At 48.3% G+C, this 24733-nt stretch overlaps 12 protein-coding genes and 1 non-coding gene across 13 annotated transcripts; 8 read left to right on the plus strand and 5 right to left on the minus strand.

The window, feature by feature from the left end:
- Window positions 1-304: 304 nt before the first annotated feature.
- FOBCDRAFT_245838 (uncharacterized protein) lies at window positions 305-1677 on the minus strand (the record flags this gene model as incomplete). Its single annotated transcript, XM_059610722.1, has 3 exons — window positions 305-389; window positions 557-1127; window positions 1170-1677. The coding sequence occupies 3 exons, from the start codon at window positions 1675-1677 to the stop codon at window positions 305-307; spliced, it is 1164 nt and encodes a 387-aa protein (XP_059466370.1).
- Window positions 1678-2941: 1264 nt separating this feature from the next.
- On the minus strand, window positions 2942-3881 carry FOBCDRAFT_245839 (uncharacterized protein; the record flags this gene model as incomplete). Its single annotated transcript, XM_054707806.1, has 3 exons — window positions 2942-3169; window positions 3228-3558; window positions 3607-3881. The coding sequence occupies 3 exons, from the start codon at window positions 3879-3881 to the stop codon at window positions 2942-2944; spliced, it is 834 nt and encodes a 277-aa protein (XP_054563781.1).
- Window positions 3882-4651: 770 nt separating this feature from the next.
- On the plus strand, window positions 4652-5744 carry FOBCDRAFT_193164 (uncharacterized protein; the record flags this gene model as incomplete). Its single annotated transcript, XM_054707807.2, has 2 exons — window positions 4652-4938; window positions 4988-5744. Exons 1-2 carry the CDS (start codon window positions 4868-4870, stop codon window positions 5742-5744), a joined length of 828 nt encoding a protein of 275 aa, XP_054563782.2. The 5' UTR covers window positions 4652-4867.
- Window positions 5745-6023: 279 nt separating this feature from the next.
- FOBCDRAFT_234255 (BTB/POZ protein) lies at window positions 6024-6988 on the plus strand. The gene is made up of 3 exons (XM_059609962.1): window positions 6024-6114; window positions 6167-6293; window positions 6342-6988. Exons 1-3 carry the CDS (start codon window positions 6080-6082, stop codon window positions 6978-6980), a joined length of 801 nt encoding a protein of 266 aa, XP_059468171.1. The 5' UTR covers window positions 6024-6079; the 3' UTR covers window positions 6981-6988.
- Window positions 6989-7584: 596 nt separating this feature from the next.
- FOBCDRAFT_245842 (uncharacterized protein) lies at window positions 7585-8410 on the plus strand (the record flags this gene model as incomplete). The annotated part of the gene is made up of 3 exons (XM_031193483.2): window positions 7585-7616; window positions 7663-7789; window positions 7841-8410. The coding sequence occupies 3 exons, from the start codon at window positions 7585-7587 to the stop codon at window positions 8408-8410; spliced, it is 729 nt and encodes a 242-aa protein (XP_031030104.2).
- A 988-nt stretch (window positions 8411-9398) lies between these two features.
- Window positions 9399-12867, plus strand: FOBCDRAFT_171649 (Alpha/Beta hydrolase protein; the record flags this gene model as incomplete). Its single annotated transcript, XM_031193485.3, has 5 exons — window positions 9399-9623; window positions 9670-10110; window positions 11000-11527; window positions 11577-12395; window positions 12445-12867. The coding sequence occupies 5 exons, from the start codon at window positions 9399-9401 to the stop codon at window positions 12517-12519; spliced, it is 2088 nt and encodes a 695-aa protein (XP_031030106.3). The 3' UTR covers window positions 12520-12867.
- FOBCDRAFT_t300 lies at window positions 10323-10395 on the minus strand. Its single transcript has one exon. It is a non-coding gene; the product is annotated as a tRNA-Cys (tRNA).
- A 2023-nt stretch (window positions 12868-14890) lies between the features above and the next one.
- On the plus strand, window positions 14891-15820 carry FOBCDRAFT_282195 (uncharacterized protein; the record flags this gene model as incomplete). The annotated part of the gene is made up of 4 exons (XM_031193486.2): window positions 14891-14981; window positions 15029-15079; window positions 15129-15602; window positions 15654-15820. 4 exons carry the CDS (start codon window positions 14891-14893, stop codon window positions 15818-15820), a joined length of 783 nt encoding a protein of 260 aa, XP_031030107.2.
- Window positions 15821-17199: 1379 nt separating this feature from the next.
- On the plus strand, window positions 17200-18340 carry FOBCDRAFT_234259 (major facilitator superfamily domain-containing protein). The gene has a single exon (XM_031193487.3). It carries the CDS (start codon window positions 17205-17207, stop codon window positions 18135-18137), a length of 933 nt encoding a protein of 310 aa, XP_031030108.3. The 5' UTR covers window positions 17200-17204; the 3' UTR covers window positions 18138-18340.
- A 79-nt stretch (window positions 18341-18419) lies between these two features.
- Window positions 18420-19399, minus strand: FOBCDRAFT_324770 (Alpha/beta hydrolase fold-1; the record flags this gene model as incomplete). The annotated part of the gene is made up of 4 exons (XM_059612121.1): window positions 19091-19399; window positions 18791-19046; window positions 18731-18740; window positions 18420-18679 (listed from the first exon to the last, which is right to left on the minus strand). The coding sequence occupies exons 1-4, from the start codon at window positions 19183-19185 to the stop codon at window positions 18420-18422; spliced, it is 621 nt and encodes a 206-aa protein (XP_059468172.1). The 5' UTR covers window positions 19186-19399.
- Window positions 19393-20782, minus strand: FOBCDRAFT_254474 (Alpha/Beta hydrolase protein). The gene is made up of 2 exons (XM_054707810.2): window positions 20107-20782; window positions 19393-20051 (listed from the first exon to the last, which is right to left on the minus strand). The coding sequence occupies exons 1-2, from the start codon at window positions 20707-20709 to the stop codon at window positions 19476-19478; spliced, it is 1179 nt and encodes a 392-aa protein (XP_054563785.2). The 5' UTR covers window positions 20710-20782; the 3' UTR covers window positions 19393-19475.
- A 576-nt stretch (window positions 20783-21358) lies between these two features.
- FOBCDRAFT_193176 (uncharacterized protein) lies at window positions 21359-23152 on the plus strand (the record flags this gene model as incomplete). Its single annotated transcript, XM_031193490.3, has 1 exon — window positions 21359-23152. The coding sequence occupies exon 1, from the start codon at window positions 21656-21658 to the stop codon at window positions 23150-23152; it is 1497 nt and encodes a 498-aa protein (XP_031030111.2). The 5' UTR covers window positions 21359-21655.
- A 389-nt stretch (window positions 23153-23541) lies between these two features.
- On the plus strand, window positions 23542-24630 carry FOBCDRAFT_234262 (HAD-like domain-containing protein). Its single transcript, XM_031193491.3, has one exon. The coding sequence runs from the start codon at window positions 23594-23596 to the stop codon at window positions 24356-24358; it is 765 nt and encodes a 254-aa protein (XP_031030112.2). The 5' UTR covers window positions 23542-23593; the 3' UTR covers window positions 24359-24630.
- Window positions 24631-24733: the final 103 nt, after the last annotated feature.

Consider the following 24733-nt stretch of genomic DNA (forward strand, 5'->3'; position numbering starts at 1 on the left):
GGGTTTTTGAGTGGGAATGGGAATTTGCCCGCGGGAGGTTTCATGCGAATGCCTTGGTGAGGATCATGACCTGATTTTGGTAGTCGCTAAAATGTACCATGACGAGCAGTAATATGGACATCACAATCTTCGTCTGCACTCCCATGTGTCAACACTCATGACCTCCCTAAACCAAACGACGATGAGTTAATATGCAGCCTTTTTTCCGTTTTATTTTTAAAAATGCTCAAGGACACGTAAAGGGTCTAGTAGACACTGCAGCAGTACATATGCGGCTCCAGGTCGAGTCGCCGTTGAGACGCCATCAGTCTTCAGTGTAGTCACCCCATCTTGGCATCGACTCGAGATTCCCATAAACGCCAGTCAACAATGCAATCAACAAAGAATCCCTCAATTCTATAATAACAAGCTAAGGTCAAAAACATATTCCACTATCTACTCACATGAGTCTATCGCCATGAAAGTGACCAGCTCATTCTAAGCCATAGCCCATGCACTGGCCTGGATTCATCTCTAAAGCAATGAGGGTAATTTGAAAGGATGACTTCTCACTTACTCTCTGGTGGAACTCCATGATCGACCGATGTGAATGGCTGACTCGTCAATGACATTCTTCGGAACAATATGACCATAACGGTCCATCCAGACATCCCCTCCAACGAACCTCCATGCAACTACAATCCCAAACTGAGAACCAATAGTCTTTTCAAAGTCGATGTCCAACTTCTTGAGAGACAGTTGAACCTCAAGAATCTCCTTTTTGAAAGCATCTCCCACAAACTCATGATCATCTCGTAGCTGGCTGCGAGTGATGGTTATAACCTCGAGGTTAGGCATTGGCCCGCGAGAACGAGGTTTCTTGGCAGAAGGGTTCACTGGTTGATCGAACCACCAATCTCCTGCACGAGCCAGGACAAGCAAGCTCATCCCTGGCGGACACGGTGACTGCAATTCTACACAGTCGTCATACTCCTCCACGGCTGCCGATGCCATATCGTCTGTGACTGGCAACTGGAGATACCTTTGATATGCATCGATTTGGTTCACCGCCCAGTGACATCTGTAAACGTTATCGCGGATTGCCAGCTCCCTAGATTCCTGCTCAAGCACATTGATAGTGATAGACTCTTCATGTAGATGTCTTTGGGGAAGAGGTCGCTCGCTGACACCTTGCTCTTCCTTGGCAGACTGAAGGCGAGCCATAGCGTGGTGGTTGTGAGCACGATGCCTAAGCTCATCAACAACGAGGTCTTTGAGATTCTCTCTGAGGTTCATGAAGAAGTCATAAGCATCGCACGGGACGAAGCACAACTCAGTAAAAGGAATGTCGATTCGGAGATCCATCAACATGGCCCTGCGCTTTTCTCTTGTCATCCTAGGCTTATGATGCTCGTCTCGTTCAATATTTTTGAGCTCCTCGTCAACAGAAAAGTCCATTAATTCCCCGATTTCCCCAAGTCGCCATTGAAACTGGGCTTCATCGAGTCTGTCCCTGCCTTCTGCCATGCAATCATAAGAGAAGCTGCGCAGGTCTTCAACGATGGCACCGCAATGAATGCCCAGCTGTTCTGTTGTAAGATTGGCCAAGTTATTCGCAAGATCAATAAGCCGAATTCTGAGGCTGTGTAGACGACCTTGCATCGCTCGATGCCTGGCTTCTTCCCAATCTTGTTCCATGATGATGGTTACCAGAATGTAGACCTGTTCATAATCTTTGCCCGCGAAAGGGATTTGAAGCTTAGTGACGATAGGTTGAAGTTGCACCGTTACGGTTGAAAGGTCAATACGGCGATTTGAATGATAAGGATACGCGTCAATGCATCACTATTTAAGGTCTGAGGCCACTGAGTTGATCGGGCTTTTGTTCGGCAGTATCATTGCACCCATTGGGCATTCGTTGCATTGAACGGTCGTTTACAACAAAGACTGTGTCCCTGTGATGGAGCTAGGTAATTGAACTACAGGTTGATTCTATGTCATAACATGAACAAAGGACAAACAATGCCCTCCCTCTTCTCTGGACATGATGTGAGTCTTAGTAAACTAGGGAACAAAGGCTCAACGGAGTAGGAAAACCAGGAGAAGAGCATCGTTGAAGAAACCTTGTTGTTCTGAGGTGACACACCGAACAACAAGCCGATTGTGTGCATAACCTCTCATTTTGCCCATTATGGCACAAGGTGGTTCTCCCATTAACCTAGAGGTTGTTGTCCCTTCAACGATTTATCTCCACTCAACTGGCCTGAACTGAGGTTATAGGTTAAGGGTAGGTCATGTAAGAGGCCCGTATCACGATTTGGTATGTCCTGCAGAATACTTTGATCATTTTATTCTTGTCACAGGTCTCGACTGAGATTATCTCCCGAAAAGGGTCGAGGCTGGGTGTCCATGGCTGGACAAGATGCGCGGTCACCAAAACGGACCAAAATGAAATCACTATTGTTGATAGTCGAATCAACTCAGACGGTTTCAAGAACATGTATGTTCGGTGGATGTCTCTTCTACGAGCGGTTAAAGTTTCATTTGCTGATGGCTAAAATGCCACCTGAAATTAAGAACGCTACACAGATTGCCTTTCTGCTTGACATTGACGAAGTCTATTGGTATGTGAATGCAAATTTACTTCTGGCTCAGATGCTGCCCCTGCGGTTGTTACGCATGCCTGAGCGTCGTCCAAAGTATTAGCCACAGATCCCATACACTCCTTCTCCATGCTGAGCATTCCAAGAACTCCAAAATGTGATGATACAAATGTGACCCTTAACACTCCTAAAAAACTTCCCACATCCGACGATCGAAGCACTAATCGTCCTGTTGATGATTGAGCCAGGTACACACGAATAGTTGAGGATGGACTTACCATTAAATCGAGGTAGAATGCAGCTCAGACCGATCGATCTGCTCCGGATACATGTCCAGGGAACCCAATATTGAGATTCCTCTAGGCTGTCGATGACTGGTACTGGGGGCCGATGAGGGCTTCAACGGCTCGGCTACCAAAGGTCTCATAAGGCTCAAAAGCCACCTTGCCCACCTCGATGGAGGGGAACACAACATCAGTCATGGGGCGTGTAGGAGACTTGAGGCACTCCAAGAGCTGGGAGGGGAAGTCTACTTTGTAGACATAGGAACTTTGGTGGTCATCCCTGTGTGTTACAAGGAGGCGGACCTGGAAGATATTGTGTTAGCATGAGTATCGATCAACGGGGGAGGAGTTGTCAACATACCAGGTACAGACGGGGCTGCTGCGTGTTGTCTGAACGTGACTGGACCTGCGCAAGGCTTAGGAGTACGCAGACGATGTAGGGGTCCAGGGTCCAGTCTTGTGGGGTGACTCTCGCGAGTCTACGCCCGTAGAGGCGTTGGATCGGAAGGTTCCAGGTACCCAGGGGGCCAGTCCGGGGCGTGAACTTCACACGACGGTCCTCGTCTGCCTTGTACGAGTAGTAACCGATAATCGGTTCCGGATGAGGAACCTGAATATGGCTTGCAATGCGAAACGCATTGCAAACTGGGACGTGAACTAGACGGCCAGCATAATGGAAGGCCGTCGAGACCCTATCAAAGGTTAGTCAAAGTTACGCTGTCGAAGTATATGTGACATACCAGACAAATTCCAAAAGCCCGGTTCCGCGAAACAATGAGCGTACGTAATGTGATTTCAGGTTCTCGACCGGGGATGTCGCAAGTCGGGTAGCATAATATGTTAATCTACCATCCTGCTGGACATGACGTCCGTGCAGGTCGCTGGTCGCTTCTACCTCGAGAAATCGGCAGCCCACTAGCTCAAGATGGTGAGGGGTCCAAAACAATGGGTAGGCCTGGAAATCAGGATTTTCCACGCTCAAGGCGTGGAGTGACTTCTTCTCTGTTTGCGACATGCTGATATTACTCTTGAAGTGATATAGTGAAGAAGTGTTGCGAGAGCTGGGTACAGAGATAAAGGAGAAGATGAATGGAAGTGGAGGAGAGTGGATGAGAGAAGAAGAGACGGGAAGAGACGAGAGCAGGTAAGAGCTGTTAAGATTAGAAGAAACCTGCCAGTGTCAACTTGGACTTGTGAAGGCTGGCACTGGCAGTACGGTGGCAGAACAAGAGACCAGCTGCCACTCCAATAAAACGAGGCGGTTCCTACATGAGGGGAGAATTGTCCCAAGGCCGAGCGTCTGCCTATTGCCATTGAAGACTCGCTCGGAGCGTGGTGACTGGCTCAGTCAAGAATATATTCGGAGTGGTATATGGAGTGTTGATGATGAAGATATCGTGAACAGACCCAAGTTACCAAGTCGACGATTTAGCCAAGGTATTCGTATTGTCCACCGCGTTCTCAGTGTCAGGAACAATGCTTGACCCTTTGCAAAGGTATTTTCAACACTATTTCGAATTCAGAACGCCTTTCCATCCTCCTGAACCATAAGAACAGCCAGGGCGGGTCCCTTCTTAGCGACGGTGCAGTGTGTATCTAGCCATACGTATGAACACTCCACCCCTCTTCTTCTTTTCCTCTTATCAACATATTCTCCTTAGAAAACAACAATAAGACCTTTTCCAAGTTATTGAAAGTAGGAAAACCGATACGGATGAGAGATTGCTTCCGTGCCATTAAAGCTATATACTTTATGAGAAGGGCTGGTAAGCCAGTAAGAAGAGGTGCTGTCAACAAAATTTGATTCTTGAAACTCTATCTCCTAAACTTTTATTTTAGGCTTCTTGAGTCACACCGTGAAAGCTTATTACATCATCATATATTACCATCGTAGCCTTCACCAGTTGCAGTATTTACTCTACTCGCATTCATCTTGATCACCTACCGCTCACTCCATCTCAACTCCTTCGTTTGCTTTCTGCCACAGCCGCGACCAATAAGATGTCCACAGAACACCAGAATGTGAAACGCAGGGCCCCAAACGACTTCGAGGAACAGGAGTCAACAAGGAGGTAAGCTTCACGTAATCTTCGCCCGAACCTCAAGCTGACAAATACGTAGTGTCGCGATATCCAATGTTTTCAAATTCATCGTCGGTCCCGAAGAAACCGAGTTCACTATTCATTCCGCCCTCGTCGCGAAGCAGTCACCCGTCTTGAACGTCCTCGTCAATGGACCTTTCAAGGAAGCCTTGGAACAACGCGTCAAATGGCCCGACCTCGACGAAGCCACCTTCCTGAGCTTTTGGGAGTTTGCGTACAGCGGCAACTACGCGAAACCCATACAAGAAGATGAGGAAGAGGAGGAGACAGATCCAGGTGATGAAGAACTGGGCCGCTGGGGCAAGTCTTGGGCGCACTACGTTCGACTTTACCCACGAATCTCGGGGCCTAACAATGCCAATGCACACCAGGTTCATGGCCTCTGGCAGAACTTTGTCGAGAAACACGCGCCCGTGCCTCGACCAGCCGACGTGGGAGACATCGGTGCAGATACGTTGCTGCATCATGCGCGAGTTTGCGCCTTCGCAGATCGCTACTGCATGGATAAGTTGATGGAGATATCGTTGGGCAAGCTATTCCTCGCCCTCGAGGCGACGATACCTTGGGGAGATTCGTGGAATGCTGTCATGGAGCTGCTCGTCTTGACTTCCGGCAAATTTTTCCCCATGAGGTTGCGACAGATTGTGGCGGATTACATCATCTGTCAAGCAGAGCTCTTCAGGGGTGAGGAGGTGTTTCAGAACTTTATGTGGCATCACGGTGGTCCGATGCGGGAACTGTTGAGCCAGGTCGTGGAAACGGAGGAAGATACATAATTATTTTTTGGTGGCGCATGTAATCCATTGTTGAAAATGGGAGGCCGACCATCCCAAGCCAGCCTGAGGGTCTAGCTCGGTTGAGGCGCCTTGTTCATGGCTGGGAGGCCTACCAACATTGGAGGCGTAGATAGTTGAACAGAAGGCCTGGGAATTTAAACTGTTGGAGGAGGGACTTCCAGGGGACTGAGGCTTGCATATTACCCGGCCACCTCTTTTTATTTGCCTGGGAAGGGCGGAAGTAGCATATAAACCACTTCTGTGCGCGCCAAGTTGGCAGGTCCCTTTGCATCTCGTAACAATCACTCACAGCAGTATCTTCCTTCTACTTGAATATGATTCCTCTTGAAGACAGACTCCGTATGCAGAAGTACGATATTTCTCATGTCCCCTGCCCTCTAGGGCCTGCTGACCCCGGACAGAGCGCGCGAAAGTGGCGAGTTCACCGACTTCGCCTTCGTCTGCGAAGGGCAAACAATCAACGTTCACAAGATCATCATCTACGGCCAGTCCACGGTCTTTCAGAGAGCATGCACTGGGGAGTTCAAGGTACCGCTCGCCGCCAAGTACACCTTCATGCCCGCTGACAAGGTCCAGGAAGCTTCTTCCGGGATATATGACATGAACGATCATCCCCTTGATGTAGTGAATGGGATGGTAGAATACCTCTACACTGGAACCTATGGGGTTCCAGATGACGCTGACCTGTTGACTCATGCAACCATGTTCACCTTAGCAGACAAGTACGGCATTGGCGGCCTACAAGAGCTTGCGAGTAAGAAGTACCTGGAATGCTTGGACGAAAGCTGCAACTATCACGATTTCGCCAGTTCGATCTCGCAAGTTTACAACCTCCCTAGGGAGACATCCAAGACCCTTCGAGTTACGGCACTAGTCATTGCTAGAGACAATATGGGGACCGCACTGGCTGCAACTGAGCTGGCAAAGATCCTTGATGAGTTCTTGTACGAATGTCCAGAGTTTGCGAGAGACCTTCTGAGTCTCTCTCTCCGATTCTCGCACATCGGGACTTGCGATAGCTTCTCTTGTGACTCACGCGGTACCGTTCCGATCGAAATCTTCCAATATCGATGCCCAAAATGTGGAAAAGGGGCCGCCAGCGCAGGGCTGAGCTTCCGCTCGTGGAGTAAGCTATTGGACTACGAGTTTGGTGACGATGAGAATGTCTCGATTGGAAAGGATACGGGTTACCGTAGATGGTATAGGATGAGATAAATGCCGAGCATCCATAGCCATACTTGTTCCAAGCAAGTCAAACACCCCAATCAACGTCGCTGCCTCATTGCCTAGAGTATTTTCCACGAGTAGTAGTGAGCAAGGTGATGAAACTGGTAGAATATCTGGATGGGATGCTTCAAGCATGGTACGCCTGGTACTCAACAAGTGGTGACATTTGCACTTCTCGCATGAATGCGAGCTTACACCATTAGTAATGAGTCAGTAACTCGAACCTTGTAAATTTATCTCTGTTCTTATTTATGTCTCTTTCGTATTATTTAGAGTGACACGGAAACTAGATGGCCTTTCACTCTATTCTTTCGGCATTCGTGGTCAGAGTCTCCTTTAATGAGTCTCCTAGGAAAGTCAAAACGCAATAGAGCGAGTTGATACGTGGCCGGAAGCTTTTCCCGCGATCAGCTTTTCCATTACATGGTCTGACTTTGGTGTGGTAATTATAAGCTCTCAGCCAAGGACGACTTCGAACAGCCTTCCATCTGAGAATCTTGCTCATCTCTCTTATATATATCTCTTTACCCCTCCATCCGCGACGTGGAACTCAACCCCTCGCATATGCTCAAATCTGCTATCAATCATCATCATGAATATCGAGGAACGGAAGCTCATGCAGAAGTAAGTTGCTCTCGCATTTTGTCTTAGCTCAACTAACATCTCCCAGAGCCCAAAAAGCTGGTCAGTTCACTGACTTCGCCTTTCTCTGCAAAGGTAAAAAGATCCCCGTGCACAAAATCATAATCTGCGCACAATCCAAGGTTTTCAATGCCGCTTGCACCAGTGATTTCAAGGTAAGTAAGTACAAATTAAACTGCAGTGACAATATACTGACCCCTTTGTAGGAAGCCAGATCTGGAGTCTATGGCTTGAGCGAGTACCCCCTGGAATTGGTCGAGATGATGGTCGACTACTTCTACGTCGGGCACTACGATAATCCGATTAGAGTTGCATCCAAGCTTTCCCTTTCGATGCATTCGTCGATGCTGGCCTTGGCAGACAAGTATGACATCCAAGGCCTTGTAAGGCAGGCCATCGATTTGTATATCCGCCGACTGAAACATAAGCATGTTGAACTGGAAGATTTTCTCAATTCACTTCCGGTCCTGCACGAACTGCCCATATCGGTTTCCAGGGATGCTATCGATGCAGCCGTCGCCCACACAAGGGAGACAGTGCTGACTTGCATATGTAGGAAGGCCACCAAGAGATTGATCGACCAGATATCTGACGCTAGTCAGGACTTCCTGAAGGAGGTGATGATGTCTATCATGAGTACCCCTCTGGAGTCAAGATGTGGCGATTGCAACCAACGAACTCGCTCATTGAAGATCTCCCAAGAAATACGGTATTCTAGCCCGTACCTTACGTATCGACAATATAATCCTTATCAGAACGGAGTTGCTGGACTCTAGGGGTTTTAGTGGTTGGTATAAATCATAATGGTAAAATTGTTAGCACTTCGAGTCTAGAGAAGTTATACTAAACTTCTTTGCATCATGAAGCTCTTATCCTTTAGCTATATTTGACTACCCTTATTTTGGACAAAACTTTAAGAAATCTCACGATAGCTTATGCAAAGGTTCAACTCTATTTCCTGAATCCCCGTGAATGCCAAGCAACGAGATAAACATGGGCTTCATCTTGTCGCTCCTAGAGATAGAGATGTTACCCCTTTCACACGACCAGTGGTATTAGTCGTAGAGCCTTTTCCTGTCTGGTAGTCTATGCGAATATGAGAACTCACGGCTGTAGGTACTGAAATACAAGGAAAGTCTCAAGCTCTCCTTCACTGACCAGCTCCCGTTTATAAGATTTCTTGGATGATGCAAACATTAGGCCGCAGAGGCCAGGTGCTCGTAGATCATCGGGCTACTGCTCCAGCTGGACCAATAGTGGCTTCAAGTTGTAAAAGAAGCTCGGAAGTTAAAAGCAACACGAAGATCCAGGCTTAATCGCCCAAAGGTTAAAGGATTTCTCTTCATCTACTAAAAAGTGAGGTTTATGCTTTGCGTAGTAAAATACACTTTCAGAGGATCTTGGTAATGCATGAAGAAACGGACGAATCATATGCGCGCCATATTTTATAAGCTTTAGTGATTTAAAAGTCTCTTTCCTTATGGGTTTCATCTAGGCCAGGAGTTAGAGTGTCTGACATGCTCGACGTAACATACATCTCAAAATAGGCCAAACAGAAAATCATAAGCCAAAATTTGATTGACTATAAAGCTCTTGAGTATAAAAAGTCGAAAGATATACTTCACTAATATGATGCTGTTTGTAAAATCTGTTCTACTGATCCAGATATAAATATCACACTCTCCTTCATTCTTCCATGAAATCAAACTTGGCCAGTCAAACAAACCTACATTATATCCAGAAGTCACCAAAACTTCATTAAAAATGGACTATGAAAGTAGAAACTTTCGAAAGAGCCTCTGGCAGTATGAATCCCCCTTGACTCCCATCTATCAGAACAGCTTACCAATTCTTGTCTACAGAGCCAGACAGAACCATGAGTTCACGGACTTTGCCTTCATCTGCGGAGCCGCTCGATTCCCAGTCCACAAGGTCGTCGTCTGCAGTCAATCAAAGGTCTTTCATATAGCATGCACTGGGCTGTTCAAGGTTAGTCTGCCTTTTAAAACTGATGAAGGTGGCTAACATTTCGCAGGAATCTTCCACAAACGAGTACGATCTGTCAGAATCTTCTGTGGACCATGTAAAATGGCTGATTGATTTCCTTTACATGGGAACATACCATATGAAATTCTCCAAGGATTCAACTCTCGCCGACCACATTTACATGTTCGCGCTTGGTGATATGTACAGCATTGAACCACTTGCTCAATATGCAGCGGAGCAGTTTCGTATCGGCATTTCCCACGCTCAGAAGTTGGAAGACGTTCTCCCTTTGATCCCCCAGGTCTATAACTCAACCCCAGAGCATCGCCAGGAACTGCGGGAACAGGTCGTAAAGTTCATGAGGTGCCCGGTTCGTGGAAAAAAGGAGGCAATAGAGTCAAGAGAATGGTATGACGACATGGCTGAACAGTGCCCCGACTTCATCAAGGACCTGCTTTTTAGTTACTTGGAATGGCCTGATCCTCCACAGGTATTCTGGTGATGGTATGAGTGTAGCTCTGCTGGTGGTATGCTTGGAGTATCTTTTTATGACCGAAAGGATTTCATGGAAACAGAAGTAAGGGCAGGAATTTGGACAGGAGGATGTTTACTTGTTTGTAAATTTCGATATGGCAAGCATAGTCATTATACATAAAAATAAAGTCGGTATATAAAATAAGTAGTGCTCAAAAAGAAACTCTTAGGACCGAGCGTGGATCGAACACGCGACCTAGGGATCTGCAATCCCTCGCTCGTACCACTGAGCTATCGATCCTTGATAATGAGCTGTGAATGCTCGTTGGATGAGGGTAGCGAGATAAAATGACACATTATGTTAGGAGCATGGTGAGTGTTCAGTCAGATCAGGTCATGATTACTTGGACATGGAAATTGATCGAGTACTCGAAGCTATTCCTGAACTCTCTCTCTGCATGGACATTGCCATTGCAAACACGGGCCATCTCTGACCCGTCTTATCAGAATACGCGATAAGCCTCGCAGGCTTCGATAACTTCAATTGATTGACGCGCTGCCCTGGTCTCCAGGTTCACCGGAAAACTCCAAGAATGTGCTGTGAGCTTCCTTATCAAGACTAGAGCTGATCCTGTACGGATTGAGATGCCGTGGAAGCGGGGTAAAAGATAAGTTGAGACAGGACCTTTTGCAAAACCTTTTGCGACTTACCCTGGTGAGCTCGTTGTCGTCATTTCCGCGATGATTACATAACCATTCCCGTCCAGAGTTTCACCGTCTGACAATTTATAACTTTGTTCAAATTCCCCATTCAAACTTCTTCGCCAAGAAGTATTACAACAATGGGCTTTCTAAGAACGGCATTGCTCCTAGCAGGGGCTTCACTTGGCGCTTTTGCCTCGCAGATACCACTCAAGGACACAGACTCACCGCAAGCCTCCACGTTCCAAGTTCACCAAAGCTCGCTATTTCCAGAGCATACGATCCGCATCAGAGAGCAGGTTGACGACTCCATATGCGACGCCCGCGTGAAGCAGTACACCGGCTGGCTCGATGTCGGCAATCAGCATCTTTTCTTTTGGTACTTTGAGAGCAAGAACGCACCGAAAACAGACCCTCTTGTGCTTTGGTTGACTGGAGGCCCTGGCGGTTCATCAATGCTGGGATTGCTCCAAGAGCTTGGACCGTGTCTGATCAACGAACATGGTAATGGAACGATTCATAACCCTTATGGGTGGAATGAGAATGCCAACTATATCTTTGTCGACCAGCCTGCTGGTGTTGGTTTCTCTTACTTGGATGAAGGGGAGCCAATTCCAACAAACTCGTTCCTCGCAGCTGAGAGCATGCATAAGTTCTTGCAGCTGTTTGTGAGCCAAGTCTTTCCAGATCTCGCTCATAGGCCCTTCCATATCTCCGGGGAGAGTTACGGGGTAAGTAACCTAGCTTGCTCTGCTAAAAACGCTATGACTGACTTTATAGGGCCACTACATCCCCGTCCTGGGAGCGACTATTGTTGCACAGAACAACCTCTACCCCAAGCGTCCCCAAGTCAATCTTGAGTCAGTCCTCATCGGCAACGGTTATGTCTCACCTTTGGACACCCATTTCGGATACTGGGAAACGCTCTGCACCACAAATCCCGGTGTTGACAAGCCTGTCTTCAACAGTACACGCTGTGATATTATGGCTGCGAACCTTCCACGGTGCCTCGACCTCGCTCGCGTATGCTATGAGCATCCCGACCATGCTATCTGCAGTGCCGCATGGAAGGTCTGTTGGGATGGAGTCATTAGTTGGTACGATGACGAATCTGGGGCTGGCGGCAATAGGAACAGATTCGACATCACCGCGCCCTGTGAATCTCACGATGACATGTGCTATAAGGAAGCAGCACTGATTGAGAAGTATCTCAACTCCCCTAAGGTCTTTGATGCCTTGGGTGTACCCAGTGCAGTGACGAACTACTCCATTGCCTCAGAAGACGTTGCGATCGCATTCACTTTGGGTTATGACCAAGAAATTAGCACTCAGTCCCAGATTCTGTACCTGCTCAACCACGACATTGACGTGTTGATGTATCAAGGAAACCTGGACCTTGCCTGCAACACTGCCGGTAACTTGAGATGGAGTAACAGTATGCCCTGGAAGGGACAGCCGGAGTATGTTGCGCAAAGACCGAAGTCCTGGGGAGTTGGAGGCGATGAGTTTGGATGGTATAAAGAGGTCAAGATCAAGATGGGTGATGACGACAAGAAGACAACGTTCTCTTTCGCTACTGTCGATGGAGCTGGTCATATGGTAAGATCTTTAACGCGTAAAGCGGCTTCATGCTAACAAACCCTCATAGGTTCCACAGGGCAAGCCGAAGGAGGCTCTGGAGTTGGTGAACAGGTGGTTGAAAAAGCGAACATTCAGAAACTGAGCAAAATTGGCTCAGGTGGTGAACAACCCAGCAAAGGGAATCTGATACCGAGTAAAGAGCCTAGTCCGGTACTCGAGCTAGCAAAGTCGTTGTGTGGTGCAGGGTGAGGCGACTTGGGTTGAAGGAGCTCTGGGCGGGCGCTTTTGTGTAGTTCAAGCCATGCCTGTGAGGAAATATAGCTCTTGTACAACTAGCGCTTGCAAGATAAGGGTATGGAGGTGTTCATGCTGTACCTGTACTTTGTTCGTTAAGGATTGAGTGACAAATGACAGAGGTAGTTTACTTGAACCTGCAGGGCTTTTGATGACGGTTCGAATAGATGTTCAGTATTGAGGCGCGTTTTGTTAAAGCTTCATCCGTATTGTGTCCATTGATTCTCCTTGACCGGCGTGGAGTCTATCTCGTGGCTTTCAATTAGTTTTCACTTAGTGAATGCTTGTTAGGAAGAGAGGACTGTCGAAACTCTCGCCAACCGAAGTTCCAAACGATAGATTGTCGCACAAAGTTCTTTCCTAGTTCCAACGGAGTCTTTTATATGCTAGGAAAGCGTGATATGAAGTCCATGCTGAGGTGATGCTGAGAACGACCGTATGGTGTTCTTTGAATACGAAAAGAAGGACTACGCTCACAGTAGGACGCCAGAAACCAGCTTTTCAGCGGAACACTCATTGGAGAGAGACTTGACCTACTGAAATTTCTGACAGATTGCTGACAGAGTAATGCCGATGTTTTGCACACGTCTCAATCAGCTTTCACCGAAGGTAGGTTCTGCATTCATCAAGAGATAATTCCACAGCGCCTCATTGGCTTTCTCAGCACCATCGATGTTCAGTTCCGTAAACTTGACTCATCTGGGTTACGAAATCATCCCACGTTCTGGGCCAACTGCAGAAGTACATAGTAAGCAATGCTACATTACATCGAGCTCAAGTTGGGGCATGTGACGCTGAGGCTCAGAGCTGGGTGGACCAAAGAGCTGTCAATTATGCATACGGATGGTGACATTTATGCTGATCCTCTATAACGGGGATGAAACTCCGGTAGCTGAGTTATGATTCACTTTTCACCAAAATATTACTACAGGGCGGGATAAAGTGTATAATGCCTGCTTCGCCTACCAGCTTAAGAGCTGCCGCGGCATCTAGAAGAGACCGGTCAAGATCTAATCGGAGGGTTGATGAATAGTGTAAAAATAGGCTTGTTCCAGGGTTAGTTCCGGATCATGTTCTCAAAACCATCAGGTGCGCGACGCAAGGTCTCGTATCGATAGCACCATCTCTGCATGTCTTGTTCTCTACACCCTCATCCGCCTCCGCCATGCTCGAGTCCCGAGACCTCTTGTGCTCCCCAAAACTATTCAGACGGAGCATTATCATTTTCTGGTTACTCATGTCAGACTTGGATCGGGCTGTGCAATTGGTTATTTTTAAGCTTAGCTAAAGCAATGGGCCGAAGCCATCGGCTCTGGGGGGCGGGCTGAGCTTAGTCTTGGCTTGGCTGGAGTATCCGTCATAGAACTGTCCGGCTTAGTGAGATTCGAGAGCCTGCTGCAAAGCTGAACTTTTGGGCTTGAAGTTTGCACTTTTTCTTACAAACATATTACGCAACGGTGGATGCAAACATCAACACTTTCACAATCAGATCAGCAAAGGATACGAGAAGGATCGAGTCCTTCATCCTCCAATACTCAAGCTAAGATCAGTTTGACAACGCAGACCTCGTGAGGAAGGGCGGTGGCACAGCTGACCTTTACCTCTTTCAGCCCCAGAGCTGGTTTTTCTGGTATGACAGTTACAACTTGCGGGATAAACTGGTCTTTGGGGGCTGACCCCTCCACCCACGATCGAGGCCTCAGCCCTGACAATTTGGGGATAGCTTCAAATTGCGCAGCAACTAGCGCTGATCTTCACCTGGCGTGATCCAGGCGCAGCAGCTCCCAAGTTCGCGTGGAAGCACGGGGCACCCGAAAATAGTAACCTTTTGCCAACTGACGTAGGGCATGACATGAACTCATGTCGACCGTCAAGCTCCAGCTCAGCCTTACCAGAGACTAAGTTTGAGTGTCGGAGCGAGGTATCCGCTATGGCGCCAGCCACCACCATGTCTTAGTGGTAAGCTCACGATCTGGGCGATGCTGCCAAAGTTTGAAGCAAGCGGCATACAATTGTATATATAAACAACGTTTGATTCCCTCCATTCGATTAAATTTTATCATTCTCATCATCATCATCTCTTCTACAACAATCACAACAACCTTCGCTACAACACCGTCGCTACAACACCGTCGCTTCCACTATTACTACAGCTTCAATCGCTTCTACTACAATTTTCTTAACATCCCTTCTCTACATATACACTTTCATCTCTCAACATGCGCTACTCATACACTCTTCTCGCCTTTGCCGCTACGGCCCTGGCCCTCCCCACTGCAAAGCCCGCCGATGACGGTTCATGGGCCCCTGGTATGTTTGCCTCATTCCATCACCCAGTCTCATACTAACAGCATCAGGTAAATATGAGGGCGGTGATACTGGCAAGGATGACGGCAAGTGGGCTCCTGGTAAGTCTGTACAGTCTCCCCAACAACTCGCCATACTAAACATTACCAGGCAAGTATGAGGGCCCTGGCACCGGCTTTGACGATGGTCAATACCACCCTGGCAAGGACGGCAAGAAGGCTAAGCGCTACGATGACGGTAGCTGGCATGAAGGTAAATACGAGGGCAAGCCAGGAACCAAGTACGACGATGGCAAATGGTACCCCGGAAAATACCCTGGCGGCAAGGAGAAGCGCAACGACGACGGATCCTGGCACGAGGGCAAGTATGAGGGTGGCAAGACTGGCTACGATGACGGCAAATGGTACCCTGGAAAGTACCCTGGTGGAAAGGCCAAGCGCAACGATGATGGCAGCTGGCATCCCGGCAAATACGAGGGAAAGCCAGGAACCAAGTATGATGATGGAAAGTGGTATCCCGGAAAGTACCCTGGTGGCAAGGAGAAGCGTGAGGATGATGGAAGCTGGCACGAGGGCAAATACGAGGGCGGCGACACTGGCCGTGACGACGGCAAGTGGGAAGCTGGTAAGTCACACATCTCTAAGCTATAATACCTTCAAGACTAACAAGTCCAAGGCAAATATGAGGGCCCCGGCACTGGCTTCGATGATGGCCAGTACCACCCTGACCACAAGGCCAAGCGCAATGACGATGGCAGCTGGCACGAGGGAAAGTATGAGGGCGGCAAGACTGGCTACGATGATGGAAAATGGTACCCTGGAAAGTACCCCGGCAAAGAGTAAAAGTGTTATTAAACATTTAGAAGGTTTTTGGAGTTTAGGACTGGGTTACTGGGTTGAGCATTTGCATACTTCTGGCATCAGACATTCCTTTTTCTTCTTCTGAAAGGCTTCAAATCGCCTGCATTACATATTATTCACATAGGACACTCCCTTTAATTATATACACAATTTGGACTTCATCAAACAGCCGGTATCCGCTCGCTGCAAGCCATGATGGCCACGACTATTGGGTCCTGATCTAACAAGAGGGGCTAACTTTCCAAGGATTGCGCATGAGCCTAAGTAGAAGTACCTTGACCTCACAGAGCAAGAGAATTTCCGAGGTCAGGCAAGGTGACAGAATAAATTACTCTTAAATCCGCTAAATCTACTCTACAGTTATATAAATGTCCTGAGTTTTCTTGCCTGCCCTAACTTGATACATTTTGACATGTGCTTTTCATCAACACTCCAGGACTGATTTGTGAACTGGATTTCCACTGGACTGTGCTTGTATACAGTTTTCTCGTTATTTTCGTTAGTTTTTAAAGGTGTTGTACAGTCCTTAGTAACCCTGTAGGACGGGTGTTATCGGTGGAGGATCTGCATGACAGGGGTCTGGTAATCCGTCGTCTAACTCTGAGCCCCTCATTTACTTTGCTTACCAACGTCTTGATCAACAACAATGGCAGAGCTTGTCATACTCGAACGGACACCATCACAGCAAGTCCATCAACAAGATAACGATAACGAAATTAGCTACCATGAACACGACAGCGTTGTCGAGGGCCATGCTGCGGAGTCAAGTGAACGACCAGACGCAGAGTTCCCGACGGGGATCAGACTCTGGCTGACCATACTCTCCGTGGTCTCCATCCTCGTCCTCGCCAGTATAGACATGAACATAGTTGCCACAGTAGTCCCAGCTATAACCGATCACTTTCACACTGTATCTCACGTTGGCTGGTACTCATCCGCCTTCAGACTCTGCGTCTGCGCTTTCCAATTCGTCTTTGGGAAAGCATACAAGCTCTTCTCCATCAAACGCATCTTTCTCCTTTCCAATATTATCTCCATAGCTGGGTCTGTACTCTCGGGCGCTGCTGTTTCGTCGACAATGCTTGTTGTCGGGAGAGCGGTGGCTGGGTTGGGATCTGCGGGGCTCTTCGCTGGTTCGTTCATCATCATCATTCAATCCACCCCTCTCCGTCGACGACCTGTATTTCTGGGAGTCATTGGTGCTGCTGAAGGTCTTGCTACCATCGCTGCGCCATTGATTGGCGGTGCTCTTCAGACACTTAGCTGGCGATGGTGTTTCTACATCAGCGTGCCTACGGGTGCTGTCACGCTTCTTCTTACCATGTTTTGCCTGTCGGATGATCATAAGCCTAGTGGAGTTTCTGAAATGACGTTTAAGCAGAAGGTTGCTCAGCTTGACCTCGCTAGTAACATGTTGCTTCTCCCAGCGCTCACAAGCCTCTTTCTTGCTCTTTCATGGGCTGGCACTATGTACCCGTGGAGTAGCGGCCAGGTGATTGGACCTCTCCTCACATTTGCTGTTCTCCTTGGTGTATTTGTTTTGAATCAGGTCCGTCGAGGCGAAACCGCTGCACTTCCGCCTCGCATTATGAAGCACCGTTGCGTGATTGCGGGTTTCATCTTCATATTCTGTGTCAACAGCACAGGCGTTGTACTAGAATACTATCTACCAACCTACTACCAGCTCGTTCGTGGCTACACGCCTGTCAAGAGCGGCTACATGATGTTACCTATCATCATCGCAGCGACAATCGGTTCACTCATCCACGGAGCGGGGACCAGTGTATTTGGTTATTACACGCCCTTCATGCTCTTCGCATCCTTTATCATGCCAGTTGCGGCAGGGCTTATCACCACGTTTAATATTGATACCAGTTTCGAGAAACTCATTGCTTATACGGCACTTTCAGGCTTGTCTTACGGCATTGGGTTCATTGGACCTCAAACAGCTGTACAGACAGTTCTCCCAGCTGACGACGTCCCACTTGGTTTGTCCATCATTCTATTCGCTCAATCTTTTGGCCCGGCTGTGTCTGTTCCCATTGCACAGGTACTCTTCACCAACCGGCTTTCTGACAACCTTAACGGCGTCATACCGGGTCTGAATGGAACGAACATCAGCAACAGCGGCCTTAGCGAAATGGTTAGCAATGTGTCAGAATCTGCGATAAGAGATGTACTAGTTGCAATTGACAAAAGTCTCGGGCAGACATGGTATCTTGTAGCTGGGCTGGCTTCGGTCGCGATAGTTGGAAGCCTGATGACGGAATGGAGATCAGTCAAGGAGAAACGCGAATGAAATGGTATCCACGTCTACTGGCTACTCCTCGGCATTATAGTCTTGTGTACAGGCAGGACTGGCCGGTACATATTGACCCTCCCATGAACAGCTGTTATTTGAGAGAACTGTCGTTATGAAAGGTCGGAGCGAGCGGGAACAGATTAGGATGGTAAGCTGGACAATTTTAGCAAATTGTTTGCTGCCTTTGACCAGACCCTGGCAGAATAATAGGGAAATAAACAATGTATTAACATTGTCTTCGCTACCGCCTACAGGCTCCAAAAGGATGTGTCGGCCATCTTAATTCGCGTGTGAAGCGATGATGCCGGCCACCTTTTCAGTCTGACTCAACTGAACCATATGTCCAGCATCAACCTTCATAATCTCACTGCCTGCCAGACCCGCGAAACTTTCCTGCAGCTCAACAGGTAGTATCCTATCCCCCTCGCAGATGATGTAGACACTTGGTACCTCTCTCCAACCGCAGTACTGAACCTTGGTCGCCCAACCTCTGTCAGCTTGATGTTGAAGACCTGGAAGCCACTCGCTGGCCTCTTCGTCTGAGAAGTCACCGTAAAGCAAGTTCCTGGGGTCTTTACAAGACTACGTACCGTTTGACTCCTGGAGACCGGTTAGAAACAGGGGCATGAGAAGGAAATGGAAGGTCTCACATGGTAGTCAAAGAACTCCATTGGCCCTTGTTCATAGCCCTCAGGTGCCACCCCAGCTGTGATGAAGATGATCTTCTTCACACCTCCAGCCTTACCAGAATCCTGCCTGGCTTGAGAATTCAGGCGTTTGAGGGCACCGCTCCCAATAAAGCCACCTGCTGAGTGCATGACTGCAACGACGCCTTCATCACCTGCTTCCTCAACGACAGGAGCAAGGTCCTTGGCGATGTTCGCGATATCATCATCCATGTTTGGGCTGTCTGGGTGAGTCTTGCCAGTGCTGGAAATAGTCGTGATCACTGTTTTGAAGCCTCGTCCATTGAGGCTGTCGGCGAGAGGTTGGAAGACCGTGGGGCTTCATAGAACCCAGGAACGATGAAGATTGTAGGAGCCATTGTACGATGTCAATCGATTTCTGTTGGGAATCATTCTCTCTCATGATATTCCTGCTCGTATGCTCTTATAAGGCTCTGGGCCTTGCTGTTCTGACGTAAGCTCCAATTCGATAGCCTGTGGCCGAATGACATGTTTGGCATTGATGCATTTTCAGATTCATGCACCGGAGTCACAAAATCACGTCAATACAGGGACATCAGAGCTGCGGGAGTTTAATCAGGTTCTTGAATAAATCTTCATGTTCAGTTGGTCGTAATTTGATCTCCTCGTCCAGCAGAACTGAGAGTGCTCATGAACAATTGATTCCCTTGATCTCCAGAACCGTCACTTCCGATTGGCCCCCAACCACACGACATAATCGGTCCTCGGCACCGTCAAATACGTACTCAAGAATGGCAGCGGTCAGTTGAACTACAAGAGATGCCATTCTCCTGCCATCAATTGTCCCCAAGGCAGCTTGCACCTTGGCTTTCGAGTCCTCAGGAACATCCCTCAAACTAACAAGCAATGGCGCATCCAAGAACGACTGATGCGTTATGCCGTCAATCTGCAGCATCATGCCTGGTCCACGGTGGTTGTTCCAAGTTTCGTTCCACGACGGACCCTGTTCGCGAGAATGAGGCCTTCCCATGAGAAAGAGGGGTTTGGCAAGACCGGTTTTGACGACAGGGCCAAGCATGTCGCCGTCAAGATTTATTACGCCCTTGATTCGATTGTCGCTGAATAATGTCGACACGGCAGTGGCTCCCCCAATTGAGTGACCAAAGACAAAGATGCTACCTGTTTCGGATAAGCCAAACTGCTCTCTTGCTGTGACATTGTCTTTGATTTGATTGATAATGAATGAAATGTCTTGCGATCGAACCTGTATGTCAATCGAGGTTAGCAATTGCTTCTTAAGCAAGCCTTCAGTCACTCACCTTCGCTGATGTTTCCAGAACGGTCTGGTTCGCTTCACCAACGACGCCAGTGATGGCAGTACCATCTGGATACTCGATGATCGAAGCGTCGTAAGCATGATCAACTGTGATCACGACGTAGCCGTGACTGGCTACGGACCTTGCCATGGTACTGTACATGAGTCTTGATACACCACGACCCGGGGAGAATATGACGACTGGAAGTCTGGTTTTATTCTTCTGAGCCTCTTTCTCTATTCGGCTCACATCAGGGAGTCGACAAAGCTTCAGCTGCAAGTCCTCGAAAACTCCAGATGGCAGACCCATGGCTTCAGCCTGTCGTCCAAATGCGTCTCGAGTTTTGGGAGGCATATATGGAACGTTGACCTCTCCATGCGGGCAAGATTTGTACTGGGTATCGATGGGCGTAAAAGCCGAGATCAGAACACGGCGCTTCTGGGGGCTGTCGATTGGAGCGTATGGATCCCATCTGGATTCATCAGTGAGAGTTTTGATGTTCAAGCCAATGTCAAAGGGCCCTGAAGATACTAATGGGATCAACAGCCCAGTGGATGTGGCACTCAAGCCAGCAATCACGATGACGAGGCGCGTGCTAAGTCGCATATTAGATTCTTAACTTGAATGGTGCAGAGAAACGCGATGATGAAGCTGTAAGGTTGACGAAATTAACTGGGTGTTATCAGAAAGGGACGTAATATATAAGGTGGCATGGAAGCCCTGGAAAGCCCATGTGAGCCCTTTCGTGTAGCCTCGTATGATTGCCATCCTTCAGGTCTTATACGAAGAGAATGGAGACATTGAAGAAGCCCCTGCAACTCGAACCATGAACAAGGGCAGAATAAGGGTCGTTGGTGGATCTCGCTTCCAGGATTACGTGAGACCAAAGTCGCATTGACAGATCGATCAGGTTTGTCTTCAGTCCATTAGTAAACCTGTTCACAGGTGCTGTTCTCTTCCTATTCGTGTTGATATTTTTGTTGTTTGCATAAAAATAAACATCCAAAGTATCAACATCCAAATAGCAATGCGTCTTCGTGGCTGGACTAGAGTGTGATTCGGTGTGATAAGACCTTTCACTGGTTGAAATGACAGTTACAGCGGAAAGCCGCAGAATTTCTAGCGGTTTCAGTGGGCGATGCTCACTGATCCCCCGCTGTCCTCGTCTATCGAGTTTCGGCTTAAATGGTCCCCTTTCCCCTCTCTCCTGGCAAGGCGAGAGGGATGTCTCATGCTTGACATGATCAAAAATACGACATCCACGTTGAACAGTAGAGTAAGCAAAAGATATCTATATTGCGATTACTCAAAATTTTGCTGTATATCATCAATGTTTTGGTCGGAAATACCAAGCTTGTTCAATTCCTTGTTCGCCTTGGCCATGGACTTTCTTTTCTTCTTTTCGTGTAACCAGCAACCAACTTGACAACGCACTCATGTCTCAGCCTTCTGCTGATACCGTTCTTAACCCCTAAATTTCTCTTGGATCTGTCCCAAAGCGTTCATTTCTTATCTTGGGGTCTCATCGCCTCGTGCCCCGCAGTGAAGCGACATGGCCTTCATCAATAGGTCTCGCTCTGAAGACAGAGGACCAGACACAGAAGATCCTGTCTTCAAGAGCCTTGTAACGCCAGCTCAACGCTCCGCCGCGGTCAAAATCTGGCATCTTTGTGATTCCTTTCCTTGGGAGATTATACCGTGCTCCCCCGAGACGAGATGGACCCAAGGCCTTCTCGATTGTTTCCTCGAGACGATGACTATGTGCTTTTCTGGACAAAAACTGGATGATCTTGACAAGAAAAAGGTGCGCTCTGCGCTTCTGAGAGTTGCCCGGCGAAGAGGAGTTGGAGAGCCAATTGTCATCACAGAAACCGACATCAGAGGTGTTTTGTCTCTGTTGAAGAAAACAGACTCACAGCCCGGATCGGACTCAGAAACACTACTCGCCACGAGAACAATATCCGGTGGCAAGTTGGCGCTTAAACCTGCTGCTAAACGAGTCAGAACCGAGGATACGAGCCCGCTCGCGCGAGTAACGCGCTCTTCAAAGCGACAGAGAGGACAGGCGTCGAAAACAATCTCTGGCACAAGCCCCAAGACTCCGGTACCCAAGCGCAAAAGTGCAAATACTGTGGTGATCAACTCAGATGACGAAAGCGACCGCGATGAAGCCCAAGACCAGTGCCTCGATGAGAAAAAAGAGCCAGACGACAATCAGAGTCAGCCCGCGCTGAGCCACTCGGACGAGCCTTCTCCAAACCCAGATTCCCAGCTTCTAGAAACCGTTGCGGAACACGAGAGGCGCAAACCTTTATCAGCACCGTCACCGGATGCAGAAGAGGTTAATCCTAGCACTGATTCTGCATCACCTACTCAGAGTGGTTCAGGACGTCCTCTAGCAACTTCATATCGCAGGATCCGCATTGCATCTCTCGGCATGACAGATAAACAAATAGGCGATAAGATCCGCAAGAGCTTATCCATCGTCGCGCATAAGCAACACCTACGAATCGAACAAAGACTGGCCGAGCTCGACGCCGAAGCCAAGTATGCGAGACAAGCCTTGCTCGAAGCTGACAGCGCAAATCACAGAATGTTGAAGAGCCGCGAACGAAAGCAAGACGCCATTTCCGCCACGATGAAGGCATCCGAAAAAGCACGCGCCGATTATGAAAAGAGCGTCGAAGCGTTGCGATTCGTGCAGAGCCTTGGGGTCAGCAACATGGCCAGCGCTATAAAAAGTCTAGAGAAGGCTGTAGAAGACGCCGACAAAGACCAAACAGTTACCCGTGCTGCCTACGACAGAGTCTGCCGTGAGCTTCCTAGCCTTGAGGAGAAAGCAGAGGCTGTGAAGAAAAAACTTGAGGAAGCGGATGCCAAGTTTCGTCAGATTTGTCAAGCAAGGGATGATTTCACTATGGCTTCGGAGGAGAGAAACATTACCTGTACGGTTCGTGTGGAGAGTGATGCTAGAGACGACGGGGAACATTTATTTGACGATTTTGTTCTTGAGCTTGGTGCGACTGTTCGACAAAAGGCACGGAAGTGAGAGACATTGCCGTCGTTATTGGTGGGTTGACAGTGGACCCTTGCTTGGCTGCTTGTAGGTTTTAAAACTTGGGATCTTTGTCTTTTCGAGAAGAAGTGAAAAAAAGGATGGACGATATATATCTGTAGCCACGCAGAAATGTAACCAAGTTAAGATGAGACGGACTTTGTAGAGGACATAGGGAAGCTAAACATGCATTTTCGTTGCTATGTGAGGCTTTGAATCTCTAACCCCAGTATCGTGCTTCGTCTGGGCCCGTTGATGAGCTTGTTATTTTGTCGATAGTAGGTGCTGATCTCTGAGGATCACGGTTGCTATTCTTAGTCATGCGACCAACCCAAAAAGGTACGCGTGTTACTTCGTCTCACGGTCTTACAACACCGTGTCAACTCTTATCAGTACAACCCCTCACCCACCAAACAACTCCAAATCACAAGCAAAATGATCAAACTGGTCGCATTCGACCTCGATGGCACTCTCGCAGAGAGCAAGCAGGCAATTCTCGACTCAATGGGCGAAGCTCTCGCCGATCTCTTGAGCGTCGCCCACGTCGCAGTTATATCGGGTGGCGATTGGCCTCAGTTCCAGAAACAAGTCGCCAGTCGACTTCCCGCACGAGCTGACCTTTCCAAACTCTGGCTCATGCCTACCACTGGCACAAAGCTTTACACTCACAAGGGCGATGAGTGGAAGGTGGAATATGCAGAGCTGTTTAGTGAGGAGCAGAGGAAGAACATCATCGAAGCATTCAACGCTGCTCTCGACGCAACGGGGTTTCAGCCAGAGCAGACTTGGGGTGAACGCATTGAAGATCGAGGCAGTCAGATCACATTTTCGGCGCTTGGTCAACAAGCCCCTCCCTCCGCGAAAGAAGTTTGGGATCCTGACTTTGAGAAGCGCAAAATCATTCAAGCGGATCTATACAAGCGACTCCCAGACTTGTCAATCAACATGGGCGGAGCTACTTCTATCGACATCACGCAGAAAGGTGTTGATAAGGGCTACGGGCTGAAGAAGCTCTCGGCGGCGAGTGGGATTCCCCTGGAGCAGATCATGTTCATTGGAGATGCCATCTTTCCGGGTGGGAATGATTACCCTGCTAAGGAACTGGGACTGCACACGGTGCGGGTGAAGAATCCTGATGGGACTCTGGCTGCTATTGCGGGTATCGTTGCGTGTTTGAGCGAGACTGGTCCTTTGCATTGACATGAGGCGCCTATCACTGGCAACTCACGACTGTGAGGGGAGTTGACTACTTCCTACTATTGAAGGAGATGAGCAGAAAACATTGTTCATGTTGGGAGGGAAGCAGAGAAAATGACAACAAACAACGGATCCTCCAAATCATGAGGATTCAATATCATCACAGTTGATATAAAGCAATTGACCGTCGTACCCAAAATGCAACTCGTTGTTAAATGCATATGTTCACGTGAGCGACATGACATGCACATTTACCAATGTGTCCTAACAGGACTCGTGCATGCTGATGCGTAACAAAGCTCACAAGGGTCATAACTGTGGTCTCTCATACTTGTTCAACACGGCCCTGCGAAGTTCACGAATCAATCAAGTTTGGCA

This window comes from Fusarium oxysporum, chromosome XII (genome assembly GCF_013085055.1).
Source record: "Fusarium oxysporum Fo47 chromosome XII, complete sequence".
NCBI classification, from domain to species: Eukaryota; Fungi; Ascomycota; class Sordariomycetes; order Hypocreales; family Nectriaceae; genus Fusarium; species Fusarium oxysporum.

What these genes read in the sequence shown, in the direction of transcription:
- FOBCDRAFT_234262 (XM_031193491.3), top strand. Translation starts at nt 23,594, where the DNA reads ATGATCAAACTGGTCGCATTCGACCTCGATGGCACTCTCGCAGAGAGC.
- FOBCDRAFT_234255 (XM_059609962.1), top strand. Translation starts at nt 6,080, where the DNA reads ATGATTCCTCTTGAAGACAGACTCCGTATGCAGAA. An exon ending in GACAGACTCCGTATGCAGAA is followed by an intron (nt 6,115 to 6,166) that starts GTACGATATTTC and finishes GACCCCGGACAG; the next exon opens with AGCGCGCGAAAGTGGCGAGT. An exon ending in CATGCACTGGGGAGTTCAAG is followed by an intron (nt 6,294 to 6,341) that starts GTACCGCTCGCC and finishes GACAAGGTCCAG; the next exon opens with GAAGCTTCTTCCGGGATATA.
- FOBCDRAFT_234259 (XM_031193487.3), top strand. Translation starts at nt 17,205, where the DNA reads ATGACGTTTAAGCAGAAGGTTGCTCAGCTTGACCTCGCTAGTAACATG.
- FOBCDRAFT_254474 (XM_054707810.2), bottom strand. Translation starts at nt 20,709, where the DNA reads ATGCGACTTAGCACGCGCCTCGTCATCGTGATTGCTGGCTTGAGTGCC. An exon ending in TTCTGGAAACATCAGCGAAG is followed by an intron (nt 20,052 to 20,106) that starts GTGAGTGACTGA and finishes ATTGACATACAG; the next exon opens with GTTCGATCGCAAGACATTTC.